General features: G+C 37.9%; 1 protein-coding gene across 4 annotated transcripts in view; it reads right to left on the bottom strand.

Annotated features, from left to right (window-relative positions):
- Window positions 1-22,530, bottom strand: part of Nkain2 (sodium/potassium transporting ATPase interacting 2) — a 1,070,529-nt gene that overhangs the window by 837,717 nt on the left and 210,282 nt on the right. For 3 of the 4 annotated variants that reach the window (XM_052751298.1, XM_052751297.1, XM_052751300.1), the window contains exon 1: window positions 1,126-1,230. The exons of the other annotated variant lie outside the window; for it this stretch is intronic. In XM_052751298.1, the coding sequence (XP_052607258.1) occupies window positions 1,126-1,215 (90 nt within the window). In that variant the 5' untranslated portion in view covers window positions 1,216-1,230. Of the gene's footprint in view, window positions 1-1,125; window positions 1,231-22,530 lie in introns of those variants that run through there. 4 annotated transcript variants of the gene reach the window in all.

Genomic DNA, 22,530 nt, shown 5'->3' on the forward strand with positions numbered 1-22,530 from the left:
TGTGTATGCGTATACCAGTGGAGTAGAATAAGAAACTCAGAGACACCCACCTGCCATAGACACTTCATTTAGTAGTAAGAAGCATGCATTGCATTATAGATAGTTTCTTCAAGAAACAGTGGTGAGAAAATGAAATATTCATATGTAGAGGAAAGAAACAATATCCCTCTTTCTGAGCCTATACCAAAGTCATTTCAAAGTGGATCAAAGATCATGATGTCATAACATTTTGGGATAACTCTAATAATTGATAAGTGGGGATGCAATAAATAACCATTAGCACACTGAAGAGAACCTACAGAGTGGGATGAAGTCTTTGCAGCCACACATGGGATCATTTTAATATTTAGAATACACAAAAAAGCTAAAAAAGCCAATACTAAAAAAAAAAAAATCCAATCAATAAATTGGCAAATAAATGGTATATATACCCCTCCCCCCAGAAAAAAAAAAGAAAAAAAACAATCAAAAGAAGTCTGGGAGGTGGCAGAGTGGGTAAGAAAACTTGTTGGCAAGCTTCATGATCTGAGTTCTATCCCTATGACCAACATGATGGAAGGAGAAAAATGGGCTCTAAAAGTTATAGCTGATGCCGGGCGGTGGTGACACACACCTTTAATCCCAGCACTTGGGAGGCAGAGACAGGCAGATCTCTGTGAGTTCAAGGCCAGCCTGGTCTGCAGAGTGAGTTCCAGGAAAGGTGCAAAGCTACACAGAGAAACCCTGTCTTGAAACATCCCCCAACAAAAAAAAGTTATATCTGACCTCCACAATGATGCTGTGGTACACACACACACACACACACACACACACACACACACACACACAAAGAATACAAATGCTGGTAAAATCACAAAAACAATAGCAAGAGCTCTTAGTCATCAGGAGAGTGAAATCTATAACCACATTGAGAGTCCACTTTACCCCAAGAAAACAAATGATGGTAATGCTGTCAAGAACATGGAGAAAAGAAATCCCCACCCATTTCTGATGGATCCACATGGAAATAAGTATGAAAGGTTAAAAATAAAAAAAGTAGAGCCACTGCATGATTCCGCTAGCCCAGTGCTTGTTCTATATACAAAGGAATCTGTCAGCATACACAAAAGATATTTAAATACTCACATTTAACTCTGCATTATTCACAGCAGCAAAGTCATGAAACCAATGTGTATGCCTATCAACAAAAGAATGCATAAAAGAACTGTGGAACATACGAACAATGAAATTTTATTCAACTATAAGCAAGGTGAAAATTATGTCATTTACAGAAAAATGGGTGAAACTAGAAGTCATCAGAAAATATTTCATGTTTTTTTATATGACTGTAATATATATATATATATGTGTGTGTGTATTTGTATATATATATTTATAGATGCATATATATAAATATACATGTACATACATAAACGTGTGTATGTACACATATATATGAGAGAGATGACAGGAATAATAATAATAATAATAATATATACATATATAAATGACAGACAGACAGATAGATAGATAGATAAAAAGATAGATAATTGATAGATGAATAGAAAAGTGGACTATGTGGTAAGAGGAAGGACTCTGAAAGGAAGGAGGATGAAGATTATGAGTAATACTGAGATACAATGAAGATAGATAAACTTTGCATGCTCTCTCCCATGTGCAGAGCCTAGGTTTAGCTAGATAGATGATAGACAGACAGACAGATAGATAGACAGACATAGACATCAAAGCATAAGTAAGAATATTTTGGAGGACAAAAGATACCAGCAGGAGAGGGTAGAGGACAAGGACAGTTGGTGGAATAGAGAATATGAACAAAGCACCTTTCTATACATTGATGGAAGCTTAATGATGTAACCAATTATTTCCTATTTGTACTAAAATTTTATAAACATCAACAGTATTCATAGTTATCATCTTATAGGTCTACAGTGAGGAATTTTATTGAGATTCCTTCAATTAAAATAGATTTTTAAGGCAAGCCTTCCTGGAGACGGCAGGGAAGGATGTGGTTTTTTTTTTTTCCACCCTAAGAACAACCTGCTATCATTGGCTGTGGCCTTTAAAATAGGCAAGCTCATATTCTCATATTTCTGTAAACTTTTCTGTGAATGTATCACTTTCTGACCACACCTGGAATAAGCTTACTCCTCTTAAATATTTGTGACCCTACTGCTGAAGGGTCACATCATGTACTTCGGACACAGGACTTAGAAGATTTTAATTGGATCTGACCTGAAAGCTAGGTTTAACTTTCACGGAACTGGAAAGTGCTATGCAACCTGCCCAAGTGGAGACACAATCAGTAGTATTACCTAGCTAAGATGTCCATGAACCACAACAACAGCCAGCATAGCAAGATTATCTTAATAGCGCAATAGTGGCACTTAGAGCTTGGCAGTAACGAAGAGCTATTGTATTGTGCTTAATGCCCAATCAGCAGGAGGGAAATCATGCCTGGCACTGAAAACCTTGTCAATTACCTTGGGCTAGTAAGGCCAGGGATCTTAGAGGAGAATCTAAAACCACTATTTTACTTGACCAGCATAATTCATAATACATCCTAAAGATGTATTTTTATATCCATCCACAAATAACTATAGCTCTTACCCTTCATCAAAGAAGTTTCTCTTTACAGAAGACAGAGACCAATACAGAAAGCTCAAGTAGTCAAAATGCAGAAGACAAATGATGACTGGGTGCCTGGTCCCAGTGCACACATCTACAACATAGCTCTTGCACTTAAGGTTCAGGGAACATTTCAGAAGAGAGTAGAAATATTTGAAGAGCCAGAGGGTCAGGAAGTCTGTTGTGAAGTTGCATTTCCTCAAAATGACATGGAAATTTCAACCATGATGCAGCAACAATATATGTACCTAAATACAACCCAGTGATGGCAACATGGACAGAAGACATCCTAATATGGAAGTGGAAAATATCAAGGGTCCCATCCCTAGACAAAGAACTACAGGCAATTAATGCATGCTGTGAGGGAGATAATTAGTTTTCTCCAGGAATAAACTCCATAATTGGTTATCCAATTCCAAGTGGTCATTTCTGAAATCATACCTACGAATAACACCAAATGGATTCAACAGGTTGTATTCATATATTTGCACATATATAAAACAATAATAATCAAGGAAAAGGGGCCATAAATTTGAGAGGGTGTAAGGAGGGCAGTAGAAAGAGTTGTATTGAGTAAAGAGGAGGGGAGAAATTATGTAACGATATTTCAATTGAAAATAAAAGAAATATTTTAAAAATAAATTTAGGAAGAAATAGTGGTTTATATTTTCTATGTATTAATTTTAGACAAATACAATTAATACATTCCAATGTAGACCAACAATCAAATGGAAATGTATGTTTAGACTTTAAAAAGGAAAATTAAAATTAGAAATACATAAAACAGGAAAAGTTATGCAGATGGTGAAGTAAAATTTTGTAGCAGTTCAAACTAAAGGGAAGTGTGTTGTAACTGAGTGTGAGCACCAGAAATGAAAGAAAACTCCAGGTAGAAGTCTAAAGAGTTCATCAGGCAGGGAGCAGGAGGAGGGAACAACGTACTCACCACTAGAAAGGACTCAGAGCATACAAATCTAAAGGATGAAGCCCAAGTCAAAGCTATTTGGATAGTTGTAGGTACTTAAGATGTTAAAAAAATTTAGTGAAAACAGTTGGCATGGACCCACATAAACAGAATCTAGTCAAAAGGTAAAAATTATAGTGAATACAAAACAGAGAGGTAGTCAGGTATGAACTACTTCAAAAATAATCAACAACTGAAATAGCAACAAGTATAAAAATGTAGAGAAAACCTCATGTATGTTTTATAGAAATATATATTACACACACACACATCTTTAGTGTTATATATATGTTATGATATGTAGGTATATATGTCTGTCTTTATGTGCGTATAAATTCTGAAAGTTAATAACTCATTAAACAGAAAAACCTACAACGCTTTGATTTAAGAATACAGAACATAACATCTAAGAACAGCTAGTATCGTTAGATAACAGGTGTTACCACTATAGCAATGACTGTAGGTGCTAATTTAAATAAGTACTTTTTGTTTGTACAGGTCACTAACTTAGCATGAATATATAGACATTAATCTTCAAAAATCCCACATTTTGCACACTACTATTATCCCAGTGTCAGTGGCATAAGAACTGAAGGAGCGGACTATAAAGCATTTACTCATGGTAAGTAAGAAATGGAGCTAATGTCTACCCACAGTCTATAGTTTAGTTGTGGCTCAATTGTATAAAAACAACCACGGAGGAATCTAGTATTAGACACTAAGGTTTTTACAGTGGGCAACTATTAAATTTGCAGTGAAAGCATAAAAATATAATTACAATGCTCTCATATCATAAATTTTAAACTTTGCGGAGAAAAAAAAAAGTTAAAATTCATGAAGGCCAGAAAAGCCAACTATTGAAGTGAAGGTTGTGTTTCCCTCCTATGAACTGATGACCAAGATCAAGAGGAGGCTAGACCCCTGTCAGTTAAACAATGTTCAGAGCCCACTTTTATCTGTACTCTGGAAAGGGTAAGGTCATCTTTTAAAGCTTCTTTGATTCCTAAAATTCTCCAACAGAAGTGTCTCAATTAGAAATTGGAACATCCACCTCCACTCAGAAGAAAATATCTCTCACCAAATATCCTGCACTACCTTGAGAATTTCAAGTAGTGTGGACTTCTAAGAGGCCACATCACAACTTGGAGTAGTCAATTCAAGGCAAGACTGTGATGTCTTTAAAACATCTTCCCTCCTTTTGATGAACCTGACTGTGTAACTGAAGGGAAAAAAAAAGAATAAGCTGGAGCCTGTTGTGGAATATTATTTTAACTATGCAAAGCTGTGTTACATTTGTTAATACTGCAGAATATTACTTTAACTATGTGAAGGTGTGTTACATTTGTTTCTGCTGCCTTTGCTAATGATTCAAACACGCATTACCTTGTGGGATGTTCTGTATGGCAAATGTGTTGCTCTGATTGGTCAATAAATAAAACACTGACTGGCCATTGGCTAGGCAGGAAGTGTAGGCGGGACAAGGAGGAGAATAAAGCTGGGAAGTGGAAGGCTGAGTCAGAGAGACACTGCCAGCTGCCATGATGACAAACAGCACATGACGATGCTGGTAAGCCACGAGCCATGTGGCAAGGTATAGATTTACAGAAATGGATTAATTTAAGCTGTAAGAACAGTTAGCAAGAAGCCTGCCACGGCCATACAATTTGTAACCAATATAAGTCTCTGTGTTTACTTGGTTGGGTCTGAGCGGCTGTGGGACTGGTGGGTGAGAGAGATTTGTCCTGACTATGGGCCAGGCAGGAAAACTCTAGCTACATTACCTTTGTTTATGATGCACTTGTTTAATTATGTAAAGCTGGGTTGCATTCCTGTCACTTTGCCTGCCTAAGGCACCATATTTGCCTAACAAAAAAAAGCTGAATGGCCAATAGCTAGGCAGGAGAAAGGATAGGAGGGGCTGGTGGGCAGAGAGAATAAATAGAAGGGGAGATCTGGGAGAAAGAGAAGAGAAAGATGAAGGAAGAGAATGACGGAGAAAGAGAGGGACATGTCCAGGTCCAGAAAGCCAGGGAGTATCCAGAAACCAGGCACAAGAAGCAGTGAAAATAGGACTTACAGAAAGTAAGAGTGGTTAAAAAGCACTGAGACAAAATGTAGATGAAGACAAACAGGATAATTTAAGTTATACAAGGTAGCAAGAAATAAGAGCTAAGATAAGGCCAAGCATTCATAACTAATAAGAAGTCTCCATGTCTTGATTTGGGAGCTGGTGGGTGGGCCAAAACAAAGCTTGGTACAGGAGCCCTAGTGTGGACGGTGGGAAGAGGACTGTTCAGAAGAGGGTTTTGCATAATCACACAAGGTAATGATGTGACTTTTGACAGTTACCTAATTTTCCCACATCTTGTGAAATAAACACATCTTCCCTGACCATGTGCCCCTCTTACTGCTATTTTATAATTCCTTATGATAGTGAACCATAAAATAATTAATCATGTCAGAATGTACTTGCCCTGATGTTCTGAAAAATATTTAGGCTCAAATCATCTTCAGACTTAAGAACTTACTGGAGGAACCAAAAGGTATTTATTTACCCTTTTTCTCAGTCCTTATCACATCATTGAATACATGTAGGTTATTTTTAATTAACAAAATTAAAATTCAGTTATGAAAAACAACTTTTCTAAATTTTTACAATAAAAATATGCCTGTTTTATACTGTCTATGTTTTTAAATGACAGAACTAATGAAAAAAAACATGTTATTCTAGTGTTTGCATCTCCACTCCATGTCTCATGTTCATGTTGTCTTTGAAGACCTCCAAAGCAAAAGCTTTAATTTTGTGGGTACAATGAATGACAGACTGGAAATACTGTTTTAAAAGGCAATGTGTTGCCGGGCGGTGGTGGCGCACGCCTTTAATCCCAGCACTCGGGAGGCAGAGCCAGGCGGATCTCTGTGAGTTCGAGGCCAGCCTGGGCTACCAAGTGAGTTCCAGGAAAGGCGCAAAGCTACACAGAGAAACCCTGTCTTGAAAAACCAAAAAAAAAAAAAAAAAAAAAAAAAAGCAACGTGTTAATTATGCACATTTCCTTATTATTGTTGCTTAAACAATAGAGTGTAACAATTATTTGTGTAGCATCTTTATAGTGTATTAGGTATGTAAACAATTTAGAAAGAATTGGAAGGACAGAGGAGGGTGTGTGTAGGTAATTTACAAATTCTATGCTGTTTTCTAAAAGTTATCTGAATCTCTATGCATTTTGGTGCACATTGGAACTAACCCCATGTTCTTATGAAAAAATGTTCAAATACATAGAAAATCAAGTGTCATGCATTGGGAAAAATGGACTAGTTAATAGACTTTACTTAGCTTGATACTATACCAAGTTTAAAAATGGTAGTTTTTATTTTTCATTTTTTGAAGTTGTGAACTGAAGATAAGTAAACTGAAACTAAGAATTTTTTTTATTTTTTTAACATTAACACCAACTTTGAATGAGTATTTCATCTATGAGTGACTGTAGCATTACCTGCAGTGTTAATTTAAAAGTTTAATAATTGATATAGGGATTCTAAACATTGGAACATTTAATTAGATAAAATTAAGAAGTCACAATTTTTAATGTTAACATCTGATTTATCAAGAGACATCTGCAAGTCCTAAGAAGTTATAAGGCTCACCATGGCATATGGGTTTTTTTTCAGAACAGAAAAGCTAAAAGTTATCCTTCATTTCTGACAACAAATACCATTAGCCTTCTTCCCTACAGTGATAAACTCACTGCTCACTTAAAAAAATATATGTCTAAAAGCTCCTGAGCCTAGATGGCTAGTTTTAAATTGTCTTTTCCAAATAAAAAACAAAAATGCCATCACATGGGAAAATTGTGTAGTCTAATTCAATTCCCTGATGCTTCTCAAGCCAACCTTTAGGAGGCAGTGGGAATGCAAGGATGGCTTCCTATTCTATCACAAAGATCAACAAGGAGACATTGACTCAACAAAGCTTGAACTGCACTAATACATTGCAGGTGCTTGTTTTTTTTTGCAGCGCTTGCTAGCAAGTCCAAGACTTGGGTGCTTGTTTTTTTGCAGTACTTGGTATCAAGCCCAAGGCATTATAAACGCTAGGCACCAGTAAGACTATTCCATGAAACTTGCCTTTCTCTCTTTGCTTTGTTTTTTTCACTGAGTCCAAGTTGGTGAAGATCAACATGCCTAATGTTGTGTGTGGCCACTGATTAACTTCATGCTAATAGTGACGATATTAGCACGAAGTTCTCTTGTAAAGCTCAGGGTAGGAAAAGGTAAGTAATTAATCACAATTATTGGGAAAACAGTGTTGACCTTCCAAACTCCCTGAAGGCTAAAAATAGCATTTTGAGAAAGGGCATGAGACAGTGACATCATGTAAGTGGCGTGTGTGTCAGTAAGACTCTCACAAGCTTGAATGTTGAAAAGATATGCAACACACAATTCACTCTCTTTCACAAATTAAATATGCATGTTTGTTCCATCACATTAACTCTTCATAACAAAGAAAATAGAAAGTCTTATGGACAAAAGCTCTCATTGGCTACCTGGTATGTGTGTGTGTGTGTGTGGTATATTTCTATGTGTGTGTCTATGTCTGTCTGTCTGTCTCTCTGTGTGTCTCTGTATCTGTGTGTATGTGTATATATCTGTGTGTGTGTTTCTATGTGTATGTCTATGTCTATTTGTCCGTCTCTCTGTGTGTATCTGTGAGTCTCTGTATCTGTGTATGTGGGTATATATCTGTGTGTGTATGTATATCTGTGTGTGTGTGTGTCTGTGTGAAATATAAACATTATAAAAACACTGGGTGTATCAGGAATCTTAAAAGGTCTTATTAATAAAATCAAACCTGAGGCCAGTTATTGGGGTAAATGCTGGAAGATCAGAGAAGCACAACAAGCCACAGCTACCTCACCTCGCAAGTTCCTCAGTTGATCCTGTTTCCTCAGACTGGAAGCTTCTTAGTCCTCATCCAGAATGAATCTCAGCTGAACTGTGATGCTCAAAGCCTAAAAGCTTAAACAGCCAAATACTTCTAGTTTCTGGTCCTCACGCCTTATATATCTTTCTGCTTTCTGCCATCACTCCCGGGGATTAAAGGCTCACTTTCTGGGGTTAAAGGTGTGAGTCACCACGTCTGGCTGTTTCCAATGTGGCCTTGAACTCACAGAGATCCAAAGGGATTTCTGCCTCTGGAATGCTAGGACTAAAGGAGTGTGCTACCACTGCCTATCCTCTATGTTTAATATTGTGGCTGTTCTCTTCTCTGACCCCAGATAAGTTTATTAGCATGCACAATATTTTGGGGAACACAATGTCACCACAACTGGGGAAGTTTCTAAAGACTGTTCATCCCTGTGTGTTACCCTGACTTACAGTGTCATCATTAGTTGTTTTATAAAAAATAACAACAGGAAAATGAGGTGACTCTAAGTAATAAGAAGGTAATTTCTGTCTTCAGAGTGTGAAGACAAGTGGGTAAATACACATACTGAGAGCCAGAAGTAGCCACAGTCTATGTATAAAGAATCTGTAGGTCCTGAGGCTGAGCAAGGATAGGGCATGAGAGGGTGTGCATCTGGAGGAGCAGATGGCCCTCTTAATCTGCCACTCAGCCTCATTTCCCCCCGCATCTGGGAGAGGTGGATGCCAAGTACTGACAGGACAAGCAGTGAAGCAGACAACTCTGAGAGCATCTTCCTTAGAAGCGCATAGTCTACTCAGATGAGTAGTTACCCTTCATGTTTACAAAGCACTTCCCAAGAATACTTGGAAATGCCTGACAGCTGTCAGCTAAACAACTCTATTGGCATTGGCAGCATTGCTCTCACAAGTAAAGGGAAAAAGAAGGTACAAAGGCACACACACACACACACACACACACAGAGAGAGAGAGAGAGAGAGAGAGAGAGAGAGAGAGAGAGAGAGAGAACAGACACCAGAGAGAGAAAGAGAGAGGTAAAGACGGAGGGAGAAGTGTTAACAAAAGTCTCAGTTTGAGGAGAAAGTATCTTAATCAAACCAAGAAAAAAGGAGAATAGCTTTGTATTATATAGTTGTTTTTATACATATTCTTACAAAAATCAGTGTTAATATTGCTTTTGTGTGGAATTCCATTTTGTATTTCATTTTTAATTGTAATATAAATCTGTCATCATGTAAGCATATATTCAAATCGAATGTTAGACTTGTTTGTTTGCTTGTTTGTTGGCTTGTTTTTGCAGTACCAGTGACTGAGGCTGAGGCTTCCCACATGGGATTTCACCTCCGGTGCTGTTTTCACTTTTTATTTTGAGACAGTTTCCACTGAGTTGCTAAGGTTGGTCTTGATCTTCCTCTGTAGCCCACACTGGCCTTAAACTCACAGTCCTCCTGTCTCAGCTTCTGCAGTATTCATGAGAAGTATGTCACCTTCCCCCAAGACAGCCAGAGCTACAGACAATGCCCAGCCATATCCATTTATCAGCTGTTACATAAATTGGCTTTTGCCCTCACAGGACTCATCTGAGAAAGAACTATGCTACTGTCCACTCGGGCAGCATTAAGTTTACCTGATATGGCTTGGCCAACTGTCAGTTTAATGTACTGTCTGTTGCAAAGACAGCCACTTATCAGGGTCACTTCTCAGGCTGACCAACATGAGCTTTAAAGCTTGACCCATTTTCTAGTTATTGAACATCTCCTTTAGCAGCAAGATCAGCATGACTTTCCATAAACATGCAGGCAAGCAAATGCATTGTCACAGTCCCTGCTAGTCCTAAATTGCCAACTTAAGGCTGGTCTTCTTGGAGCCCCCATAATGGGATTTGTTCTGATTCCCTGGAACTGTTTCACACACACACACACACACACACACACACACACACACACACACACACACACACCCCACACACACACCATTTGCCCTCCAGCTCAGGGTCCCTATGTGACACTGAGCTCTTTGGGGAATAGGAGATATCTTTCACATTCAACATTTTCTGAACCAATGATGTCAAGTATTCTGGATAGAGCCGTATAAAATAAGGAGTTCTGTGTTCATAAAGTAAGACCTAGTATTATTTGTTTCCCTTTGAGCATAAATATTTACATCTTGTTTGGTTTGTAAAAGCAGTTCTGGTTGTTAGGGGCAATGGGACAGGATGATACTGGTAAACATGCTCTGCCAGGTAGGTACGGAAAATGTAGAGTGAATGAAAGACAAGAACATAAGAGATGAAAGATCACATTCCCTCTTTGATGCCCATGAAAGCAGATCACAAGCCCAAGCTATTGGAGAATTCAAGCTCGAACAAAGAACAGGACCCAGTATTCTTCATTCTCACTTATACACTGCCCTGGACTGACCTATAGGTCATCACTGGGTCAGTCTGCCCAGCAAGCAACGGTAGATGGAGGCCTTAAACAGACATGGCTCTGCCACTGCCCATTTGTCCTTTGCAGAATCATTAGCTATGAAACTTATCTTTGATTCTTTATTAGCCTATTCATTTCTTTTTGCTTGTAATCCTACACTCCCAGCCCCGAAGACCTGGGAGGACACGAGAGAAGCAGGACATAGAGAGAGTTCACTGGTAGGGGCCTCAGCCCTGAACATGAATAAACCATGGTGCAATGAACTGAGGATTTAACGTGATATTTTCCAAGTTTTCACTAAAGATTATAGGAGACACAGAAATATTTCATTAGTCTAAATATGATGTTCTAGTTACTTGTCAGTGTGGTATGGAACTTTTCCACATAATAGGATTATTCCAGCTTGGGGTCCAAAGTCACATTGTTTTTATACCCCTGCACTTCTGTGATGGCTACGGCTCAGAGGATACAGCAGATGTATGACAGTAGCTTGTGGGAACAGAGTGTCGCTGTCCCCAAGCTATGAGGTAAGCCTGGGTAGGAATGACCTGCTGCTGAACTAATAATAAACTTGTGCCCTTTAGCAGAATTTAGCGTGGGTGTTGGTGCTGACAGGACAGCCTCAAGGTTGTGAGGTGGCAAATGATGTATGCATGCCGGCTACACAAATTTACCAAAAAAAAAAAAAAAAAATGTACCAGAAGTCCTACATTTGTTAACAACACCTGTTCACCCACAGCATTTAGCCAAGAAACCCAGATGACTTGTGTTTACTTCACCAGCTCACATAATCTTTCTTACTACAGATTTCTTCCATTTGTGTTGCCAGAGAGGGAAGAAAGTTCAAGAATAGAAAGGGGGAGTCCAGTTTCTAATGTCCTCATGGACCTTTTTTGATTGAGCACAAGCCAATTCTTGTGCCTTGAACATGTTGATCTCACGAGCCAATCAAGGTAGATCAGTGTTTCCATCAGCAGAAACTAAAACCACTAACTAACGCATCCCCTCCCTCATTCTGTCTTCCAATGCTTATAGAATGAAATTCTAATTTAGCAACCCAGATCTTTCCCTGCACAATATCAATTGGAGTCTCTCAACAACCCTATCTCAGTTTGCTAATCACTGTTTGCAAAAGCAATGGGTGTTGAACACTTGCTTATCACATTGTGTTTCCCTGGAACCCTGGAACACAGTCTCGTACAAATTCTACTGGCCCTAAAGAAACACAATCTGTTAGTACAAGTACACCTTCTATAGCATCCTTACCCAACAGTTTCAGTTTCCTCCAGAGCTCCCAAGGTGTTGTGATACACACAAGGAAACTTCAATTAGAGTAAATTGTAATCACAAAACAGGGCAACAGCATATATTAAACCTTGAATTAGCCTTGTTGCTGTGTAAGGGCAGATGAGGGGGGTGTGGCCAGCTATCCTACTCTCACAGCCTCAGGGCTATCTCACCCTCACCCCTGCAAACAGGGTCAGCTCTACTGTGCCGCATAGGTGAGAAGCAGGGCCTGCCTTTTTTTCCTGAGTGCTGCAGCTGGTAATGGGGAGGGTCAGCTTACTTGTCTGTCGCAGGCAAAGGGCTAGGGGTAAGGGGGTGCATCTCTCCTCAACCCACAGCGCTGCATGACAGATCAGTTATAGTCATTTTTTAAAGATGTATTTTTATTTTATGTGTATGTGTGTATGTGTGCCACATATGAGTCTGGTGCCCAAGGAGGCCAGTAGAGGGCATCTCATCCCTGGGCAGAAGTTATAGGAAGCTGTGAGCTGCCAAGTAGGTGCTAGGCACTGAACCAAGGACTTCTGGAATAACAGCAAGTGCCGTTAACTGCAGAGCTCTCTCCAGGTTCCCCCCTCCCCCTGAACATTATTACTGACAAAACACTACTCAAGGGAGCACTGTTCTTTCTCCTAAATATGTATCTGAATAATTTGATACTATATTTTTAGCTTTTTACTTAAGATCATTCCAGTAAACAGATATTTTAGAAAAAAAATAAGTTCTAATGCAAATTGGTTCCCCATTAGCTGAAATGTACCACAGCTATCTTATCTGCATGTGTCCAATCTGCAAAGAGGGAAGAGATCAGTACAGTATTTTTTTTTTTTTTTTTTTTTTTTTTTTTGGTTTTTCGAGACAGGGTTTCTCTGTGTAGCTTTGCGCCTTTCCTGGTACTCGCTTTGGAGACCAGGCTGGCCTCGAACTCACAGAGATCCACCTGGCTCTGCCTCCCGAGTGCTGGGATTAAAGGCGTGCGCCACCACCGCCCGGCGAGATCAGTACAGTATTTAAATACAGGTTTTCCTGGATGTGGCTAGCAACCCATTTCCATTGTTTGGAAAAGAATCGTTTACTTGATAATTTTAGTGATGAAGAATTTAAGGAACAGATGATATAGCTGAGTATTTTAGTCATAAACATGGATATGCTTACAAAAGTCTATGTGTGTCTTTAGGCTGTCTAAATAGTAGAAAACATGTTCAGTCTTCAGTTACAGTATTCTCTGCAATCTGTCTTTGAAGTCTGGAGATCTGTCTTGTCACTCTGAAGGCTACCCTCCTCACTGTTACCTACGTAATTTCTGAGTGCTCCCCAAGGCTGAACGCCATTTGCCTGCTGTGCTCCCCACTACCCTATGTACAGGCTTCACAGACATTCTTCTGCCTATTCTTTACTGTTTCCGTCTCACTGCTTAGCTGTGATGACAATAGTCACTCACTCATCATGTCCCTGAAGTACCTAAACAGTTTGGTCCTGCAAGGGGTATTTTGAACCATTCCCCTCTGTTCATTGCCATATATTTATGTGTAAAACATTCCACATTTCATTAATACTAAAAATACTATGTCCAGGCACTAAGAAGTACCATATATCTGTTAACTATGGAATTTAAGATATTTAAAAATCGTATCTGTGGCACAATTGAATTCTATCATAAAGTTTTAAGCAACTTTGAATTTATTAAAAAAAAAAACAAACCTGAGAGAATCAAGTAATCAGGGATAATAGTACTATATCAAGACGAAACTTGGGTTCTGTAACATGAACTATATAATAATAGGACCTATATTCATATAGTAAGAATAAGGTATCTGATCCCTACATTGCCATAAATGCTCTTTAGAAATTCACTATACAGATTTAGTGTCCAAACTTATGAGAGCAATTTGGATAGCTGTGAAAATCTGATTCAATATTTTACCTACATCATGCTGTTATCACTTTTTGACAGATGCCTAACATATAAATAAATGCTTGTTGCTTCACTTCAGGCTTTAAAATAATAAAATATAATTTCCTCAGAAGAGAATAGCTGTATTTGTCTGTTTGGGGTCAGGAAGGACTATCCAATGGTCTTCTCTGTGATTGAAAGGGATGGGCATGTGTCTGACCATGAATTCATTTTACCTGCTTGGCAAACAATGCTCCAAATAGAGGCTCTCTGCCTTGTTATTTTATGACTCACATTAGAGCTTAAGTTGGATCATCAAGCCAACAGAATTTGCTCAAAGCTCAGAACAGCGTGGGCAGTTCAAAGCCTAGCACAGTCTATTTATAAAGCATACAAAGCACATCCCCATCTTCAGCGAGTGTGAATTCAAGTACAGTAAAATATTGCAGGGGTTGTCAACTACTTCTCACTAAACTATTTTTTTATGAGATTACTCTTCTTCGCAATAAGCAGAGAAGAGATTTAGCACTTCCTTCTAGACAGAGCAATGGTAGATGAGAGCAAGCATCTAGCCGCATGACGTTTGGAACTCCAAGAAATCCCAAAGGAAAGCAGGTGCAGCTTTACAATCTATGATCAAAGCAGTGTCTGAACAGCTTATCACATAATGTGCAAGGACAATTATTGATCAAGATGATGTTCAAGGATATTTCTAAAGACTAATTCGGAAAGACAAATACCTTCATATTTGAATTAGCAAATTGATAAGCAGCAAGAAAAAAGAAGGAACATATAGAAGAATAAATTAATCACAAAAAGAAATAATGGAAGACTTTCTCTTCATGGTTTAATTAGTGGTCCAGAATGCAGACAGCATTGCTTCTCTATTCAGTAGGCATTCCTTTGACTCTTGATGATGCTATCGCACTTACTGCTGCTTTCTGGTGCTATCCCTCTATGGTAAACTATGCACATCAGTCTTAGGCCACCTAATGTATGCAAATATTAAGAATAATGTCTTCAGCATACCACTCAGAGGGTGTTCAAAAATGTGGGATTTTTTTTAATCATTGGATGTGCAACATAGGAAATCTATCAATAGAAGTTGTTCTTATAATACAATAGTGTTTTAGCAACTATTAAATATGAAAACATACTCTGTTTTAACTAGAATCTCTTCCAGAATATAATTTGTTTCTGGTTTTATGTAGCACATTGATGTATTTCTGACATTCCATAAATGTTTTGCTGAATACATGTCCTGCATATAATTGCACTGGAATTAATAATCATTATGAATGGATGAGGAGAAAACAGCATGAGATAGACATGGAGGCTCACACTTGTAACATTAGGACTTGAGAGGCTTCAGCAGAGAAATACTGTGAGTTCAAGGCCAGCCTATAGAGGAAGACTTTGCCTCCAAATATACAAATAGTAACAAAAATTACCAGCAGTCTCATGTTTACACATCTTTCTAACGTATAATGTTCTTTTAGTTGCTCGCCCTACTTTGAAGGTGAAATTAGTTTGCACCTATGATCAGGACTAAATAAATGCACATTCTGTTCATTGAAGAGTATGAATACTGGAGAGTAACTCATTCACTAAGGCAGTAGTTCTCAAATGTGGGATGTGACCCCTCTGGGGGTCACATATCAGATATCCTGCATAACAAATATTTACATATGATTCATAGCAGTAGCAAAATTATAGTTATGAAGCAGCAATGAAAGAATCTTATGGTTAGCGGGTCACCACAACATGAGGAACTGTATTAAAAGGTGGCAGCATTAGGAAGTTTAAGAACCACTGACCTAAGGAATGGCTACTTTTACATGTTTCTCAACAAAAATATCCCTTTAAAGCAATTCAAATCATCCAGTTAATTCTTTCTAAGGTTAGTCTTTCCTATCTACATGCCCTATCTATATTTATTTGGTTGGAAAAGCCATGGAGCACTTAAGAAAATGTATTGATTCATTATAATTTTAATGTAAGGTGTTGATATAAATGGAAAGAATCATCAGATGTTCATTTTTTGGGCATGCCTGTTAGCTTTTTCTCAAGTAGTTTTGAAAGAATTCATAAGAACATGAGGGTTTGAGCCATTCTGGACAGTTTTCACTTGATAAAGTTGATCTTCCCAGACCACATGGGTAACAAAATTGCTCATCTTCCTTAGGTATGAAAACAGAATTTGCTTCTCCCATAATAGTTTTCAAGTTATGTCACATAATCTCTAATCTAACACATCCTTATATGCCATTGGTGGGAAAATAAATTACTGCATCCATCATGGAAAGCAGTACGGAGGTTTCCAAAGAAATTCAATATAGAACTACTGTACAATTTAGCTGTCCTACACCTGTGCACATACTCCAGTAGAAAGGAAGTAACATATATCAGAGACGCCTTCAGGATAACGTCCAATGAAATACTATTTTTAATAATCTAATACAGAAAAAACCCAGGTCCCATCCACACATATGTAGAATTATCTATCTATTTATGTATCTATATATGTATCTCTCTCTCTCTCTCTCTCTCTCTCTCTCTCTCTCTCTCTCTCTCTCTCTGTGTATTCTATATAAATTTAATTAAATTAAATGGGGTATTATCTATGTAAAAATTACATTCTGTCATTTGTGACGAAATTGCACGAAACTGGGGGAAAGCATGATAATTGAGAAAAATAAGGCAAGACACAGAAAGGCTACTACAACATATCCTCTCTCGCAAGTAGAAACAAGAAATGAAAGTTCACCTGAAAACACAATGGTGATTAGTGTGCACTGGGAAGTGTGACTGGAGCGCGGCAAGGGCAGAGGAAGGGTGGATGGGTGTGACCCTTGTATATTGATGTATGAATGGAAAATCAAAGTGAGTCCCAGCAATATGTACAAGCAATAAGTACTAACGTAAAGATACAATTGACCTTTAGGTGAGGAACACAGTATGTATAAAATTTCATTCACAGGATGAGGAAGAAAACAAATTTTCACTGGCATTTACTCAACATTCTCAGACAGCACTCCATATTCAAGTGAGTTAAGACCATTTTGAAAGGATAATACTTCATGTATCAGTTCTATTGAAACCACATTTTGAACTTTAATATTTTGATCATCTTCTCTATGCAAAACTCTGTGCTAAGTGCTGGAGATCTAACATTTACATTAATATCAACCAAGCAGCTGCCTCCACTGCTTTTATAGACCGGAGAGACAGAATTGTGAGCAATAAGGAACATGTTATGCCAGTGGTAAGTAACATGAGTCATGCTGCCTTTTTTTTGGTGTGATTTTTAACACGTTGCCTAATGAACACACATCCAAAAATAGGATTTAGTTTACCAGTGTGAAAGATGTCTATTAATTCAGGAAAATTTGGTTTGAATTTCTAAAAAATACTTCTCACCTAGTAAGGGGGAAAAAGCACACACATGAACTATCTTTCTATTTTAAGAATATAAATCTCAAAGAGTAGATTTTTAGGATATGTAAAGAACTGAGACTCTTAAACCTGACAAAGTACTGTGTTCTTGGAAGCAAAGAGAAGGGAAGAGAGATAATAAGGCTGCCGTCCTCTTGTGTCTTCCTTCATGATAGGACCTTGTTCCCTACACCCAAAGCCTAAGTAGGGATATGGAGAAAAGTTGGCAATTCAGATTCATAGAATTTTCTTTAATTCTATATTATTTCAAATATATAATCTCTTCCTTTTTATCTTCACTCCTGAAGTTACTTTTGTAACTGAGCAAAATCTAATGAATTGCGAGGTAAACAGAAGACAAGCTTTCCATCTTGGAGCCATGCCTGACTACTCTCTCACTTTGGTCTCATCTGCATTTATTAAATTCAAGTTCTGGGCACTTCATTTTGTCTGTAGATTTTCAGCTTTAATTAAAAAAATATATGCGCATATGTGCCAAGAACTGAGATTGTGAATAACTGATAGATGCTGAATTTATCCCTTGATATACTATCACAGAACCATGGGCTGTCATTTTGATGGTTAAGAAACTGATGTGTTGGAAGATGATGACCTGGAGAGATTTGGTGTTGGCCTATTTTGTCTATTAAGCCTACAATACAATAATACAATAAGAATATATATCTGTATTCTTTCTTTGTCTTTCATTACATTTGGAATCAAAGAAATGGTGTATTAATAAGGCTGTGAGTATATGGAACACTGCTGAAGTGTTATTACTGTCATTTGTATCATACTAAAAGTCACCGACAACAATTAAACAAGGTAGGTAGATCTACAGAGATAGACAGCACAGGCACCCCACTATTGGGTCTAATATTTTGACATTCCACTTTTTAATTTGCTATTGAGAGAAATATAGCCTCCGATCTATGATTCCCTGCAGGGATATCTCTGTCCATCTAAAATGACCCTCTGGAATTGTGTTCAAGACTTTCTTCTCGGTCAGCATTCTTGATACAGTAAAGCTGCACTGTATTTCAACAAACCCAAAGCACTTCTCTATTTTTCACATTGTAACATCATTGCAATGGGGATGATATTCCAGTTTACCAAAAGTCTTAGTTTAATTGGAAGTGCATTCCTTTCTTAGGGTAGAGTGAATATAATACACCTTTCAAGTGAGGACACCTTAGAGATGAAGCACGATCGCTCATCTCAGAAGCATTGCAGTTAAAGTAGCAATAAACATGAGAATTATAGTAGGCCATGAAAAAGCACAGTGCATCTCCTCAAAATAAAGATGCAGCATAATCATATTTCTTCCCGCATGGCAGGCTGACCCAGACACACGCTGACCTTTACAGTGCACCTGCACAGACTGGTAGCTCTACACCTCAGAATGTAAGTGCTAAGATCCAACTTTCATGAATAATGCAAGGCCTAGAGTTATTCTACTCTGCCTGCTTATTCTCCATTCTTCCAAGCTTCCAGATTATACTCAAAAGATGTAACCTTATGATTTGCATTCATTTGTGGACTTGAAATGCATCCTCTGTAAGTTTCCTGGGAGACAGTTTAATTTCATTTGTATGCATGTAAGTAGCACCAAGAATGACATAAAAATTAATGAACTATTTACTTCAGTAGCATGTTCCTTGTTCCTTAGAGCAAACAAATGTTTATATAAATAAGGTAATCAATATAAAATTAAAGCTATAAAGTCTTAAACAATGAAACAATGCTTAATGTGTTCAAAGCAAGAGACAATATTTAATGTTGAAAGTGTAAATTAGGGGCTAGGGAGATGGCTCACTGGATAAAGCGTTTGTCATGCAAGCATGAGGTCCAGAGTGCAGATGCCAAGAAAGCATATTCAAGCAGGACAGGTGTGGTGGCTGACTCTAATCTCAGCGCTCAGGAGGCACAGATAAACTCCTTGGAACATGCTTCAGATAGACTAGATGTATTATGAAGCTCTAGGTGCAGCAAATACTCTTCCTTGATTAATAAAGTAGTGAGCTATTGAGGAAGACCCCCAGTATCCACTCCAGATGTCCAAACACACATACACTCACACACACCCTCCAAGAGGTGGCCCCACCACATGCAAACCATGTATGTACACACACACACACACACACACACACACACACACACACGCATGTATACATATACATGATCATGACAAAAAAGTAAATTAGAAGAAATCATGAAGTAGGAAGAAATGATTACAGTCTGCTAGTTATTCTTCAGGACAGTACCTCCCCAACATGAGCCCCATTAAAGTGCCTGGTACAGCTATGGATTCCAAGAAGCAACCTACTGTTAACCTTAACCAATGAGAAACATCACTAGTTCCAAGGTATATTAGTGATAGTCCAACTCCATTCATAAATTCTGATTGAGAAATGCCTTCTAGTACAAATATTTTATATGCTTTATATATGTTAACTATAAGTTCATCAACTAGTGCTTCCTGTCCTTGCAAAGTACTTGAAACTTCTGATAAGTGCCAGGATTCAGTAAGAACTGGCCCTTGGCATGACAGTCTCATGCCTGATAATTATTCCCACATTGCTCTCACATTGCAGTATTAATTAGAACATATTATTATTTTGTTGAGTACTAGTCATATAAAATATATACCATGATTTCAGGGCCCAGATTGGTCCACAATTTTGATGTTAATGAAGTTGTTGTCATTCAGATTTTTTTTTTTTTTTTGGTTTTTCGAGACAGGGTTTCTCTGTGTAGCTTTGCGCCTTTCCTGGAACTCGCTTTGGAGACCAGGCTGGCCTCGAACTCACAGAGATCCGCCTGGCTCTGCCTCCCGAGTGCTGGGATTAAAGGCGTGCGCCACCACCGCCCGGCTCATTCAGATTTTTTTATTTTAAAGTATTTCTTCAGTTGTCACACACACACACACACACACACACACACACACACACACACACACACACACACATCTCCAACAGGCATGCACTAAACCTTTCCAACCCAAAAGAGATTGTATTTATTGTTGCTCAAAATTTCCTGTGTATATGTATTAATCATGAATATAGGGCAAACTGGTTCTCACTATATAATTTGAAATTAATTACATACATATACACCCCTATTTTTTTCTTTATGATTCCTTTTAATTAAAAAGGTAATATAAAACTGGAAAAGTCACTATTAAAAGTCACCATTTATAGTAGTTAGTTGTCTGAACTACATTATCAGTAGTTGCCTTGGGGCCAAAGAGTGGCTCAATGGTTAAGGGCACTGATTGCTCTGGAAGAGAACCAGAGTTCAGTTCCCAACACCTACATGGTGGCCCATAGCCTTCTCTAACTGCAGGTCCAGGGAATTCTGGCCTCCTGAATGCACATCCAGACTCATGGCAAAGCACTCATACATAAAATAAAAATAATTAAATCATTGCTTAAAAGTTGCTTTCATTTGCATTTTTGCTCTGTTAAATTCTAAAGCCAAACCAACATGAGTTAAGTAAGATGCCACAACTTTAATGATCATAAAATAAAGTTGAAGAAAGGAAAGAAAGGTGAAGGTAGCTTTGGCTGTTAATATGCAAAATTTTTTAGCAGTAACAAAATAACAGACTCCAGCTAATAACACATCCAAGTTCATAGAGAGAGAAATCTCAAAAAATAACCATGAGGTTTTATTCACACTACCTGCCAATGACTCTGTATTGTGGTCAATAGGACCATTGTGGAGCAGCCATGGGCCAGGACATTTGGCAGAATCTATCACTTGGAGACTGCTTGAGCATTGCAAGATCATCAGACCTGCTGCTTCTGCCTCCCTCCCACATGGTGCAGTCATAAGCTGGCAGCAATCATTAGATAAAATGAATTTTATAGGTGAGGTCCATTTGGCAATGTTTACAGAGACAGCCACAGGAATATTACGTGAGAAATACAATAGAATACTTTATTTTAGCACATGCTATTTATAAAATTTGTTATTAAGGACATGTCAGCTTAAAACATATGGATGTCAATTTAATGTCTTCATACCTTGATTTTCTAATTACAGTTTGTTTATATTAGATCTTTTTAACTGAGCTCACAAGATTGTTTTGTAGAAAAAATTGCTACAGACTAAATATCAAATCAATTATAAAAAACTTCAAATATTCTTTCAATAATAAATCCATGACTTAGAACAGAAGACAAGCCTTTGTTTCTAAATAATTAATTCATGTGACAGCATCATAATGTATCCAGAAATGCAATGATGATTCTATTTTAAAATGTTAAGTTGTATTTTACCATTTTAGTGAGGGAAAAAGACCTGTCAAACCAAGTGACCACATATTACAGCATGAAATTATCTCTTAGAGAAACATTTACTTTTTTTTTGAAGAATACACAGAGGATTCTAGGTAAGATACTGGTATCTGAAAAAGTGTTCCATGCCCTTAGCCATCTGGGAAATGCAAATTAAAATTGCTTTGAGATCCCATCTCGTCCCACTTAGTATGGCTATTGTCAAGAAAATGAAGCACAACAAAGGCTGGTGAGGATGTAGGGGCAGAGGAAGGTTTACATAGTGTTGCTAGGAATTTAAACTGATGCACCCTCTATAGAAGCCAATATAAAAACACGGAATGACTGAACCAGCTACATCACTCCCGGGTACATACCTGCAAGACTTTAAGTCAACATACCATAGAGACGCTTACACATCCATGTTTGTTATTGCGTTATTCATATTAGCTAAGGGAATGAATGGAACCACCTTAGATATTGAGTAACAGCTACATGAATAAAGAAAATGAGGTACAGGTGCACAAAAGAATTGTTTTAGACATAAAAATGTAATTGTGGAATTTGTCTGAAAATGTATAAACCAGAGATGATTAAGGAAAAGAAAATAAACCAACTACAGGAAAACAGATGCCATGTTTTACCTCATACATGGAATCTAGAATGTGTGTGTGTATGTACTGTGTACAGTG

Source organism: Peromyscus californicus, unplaced genomic scaffold (assembly GCF_007827085.1).
Source record: "Peromyscus californicus insignis strain IS unplaced genomic scaffold, ASM782708v3 Scaffold_22__1_contigs__length_63687245, whole genome shotgun sequence".
Taxonomy (NCBI): Eukaryota; Metazoa; Chordata; class Mammalia; order Rodentia; family Cricetidae; genus Peromyscus; species Peromyscus californicus.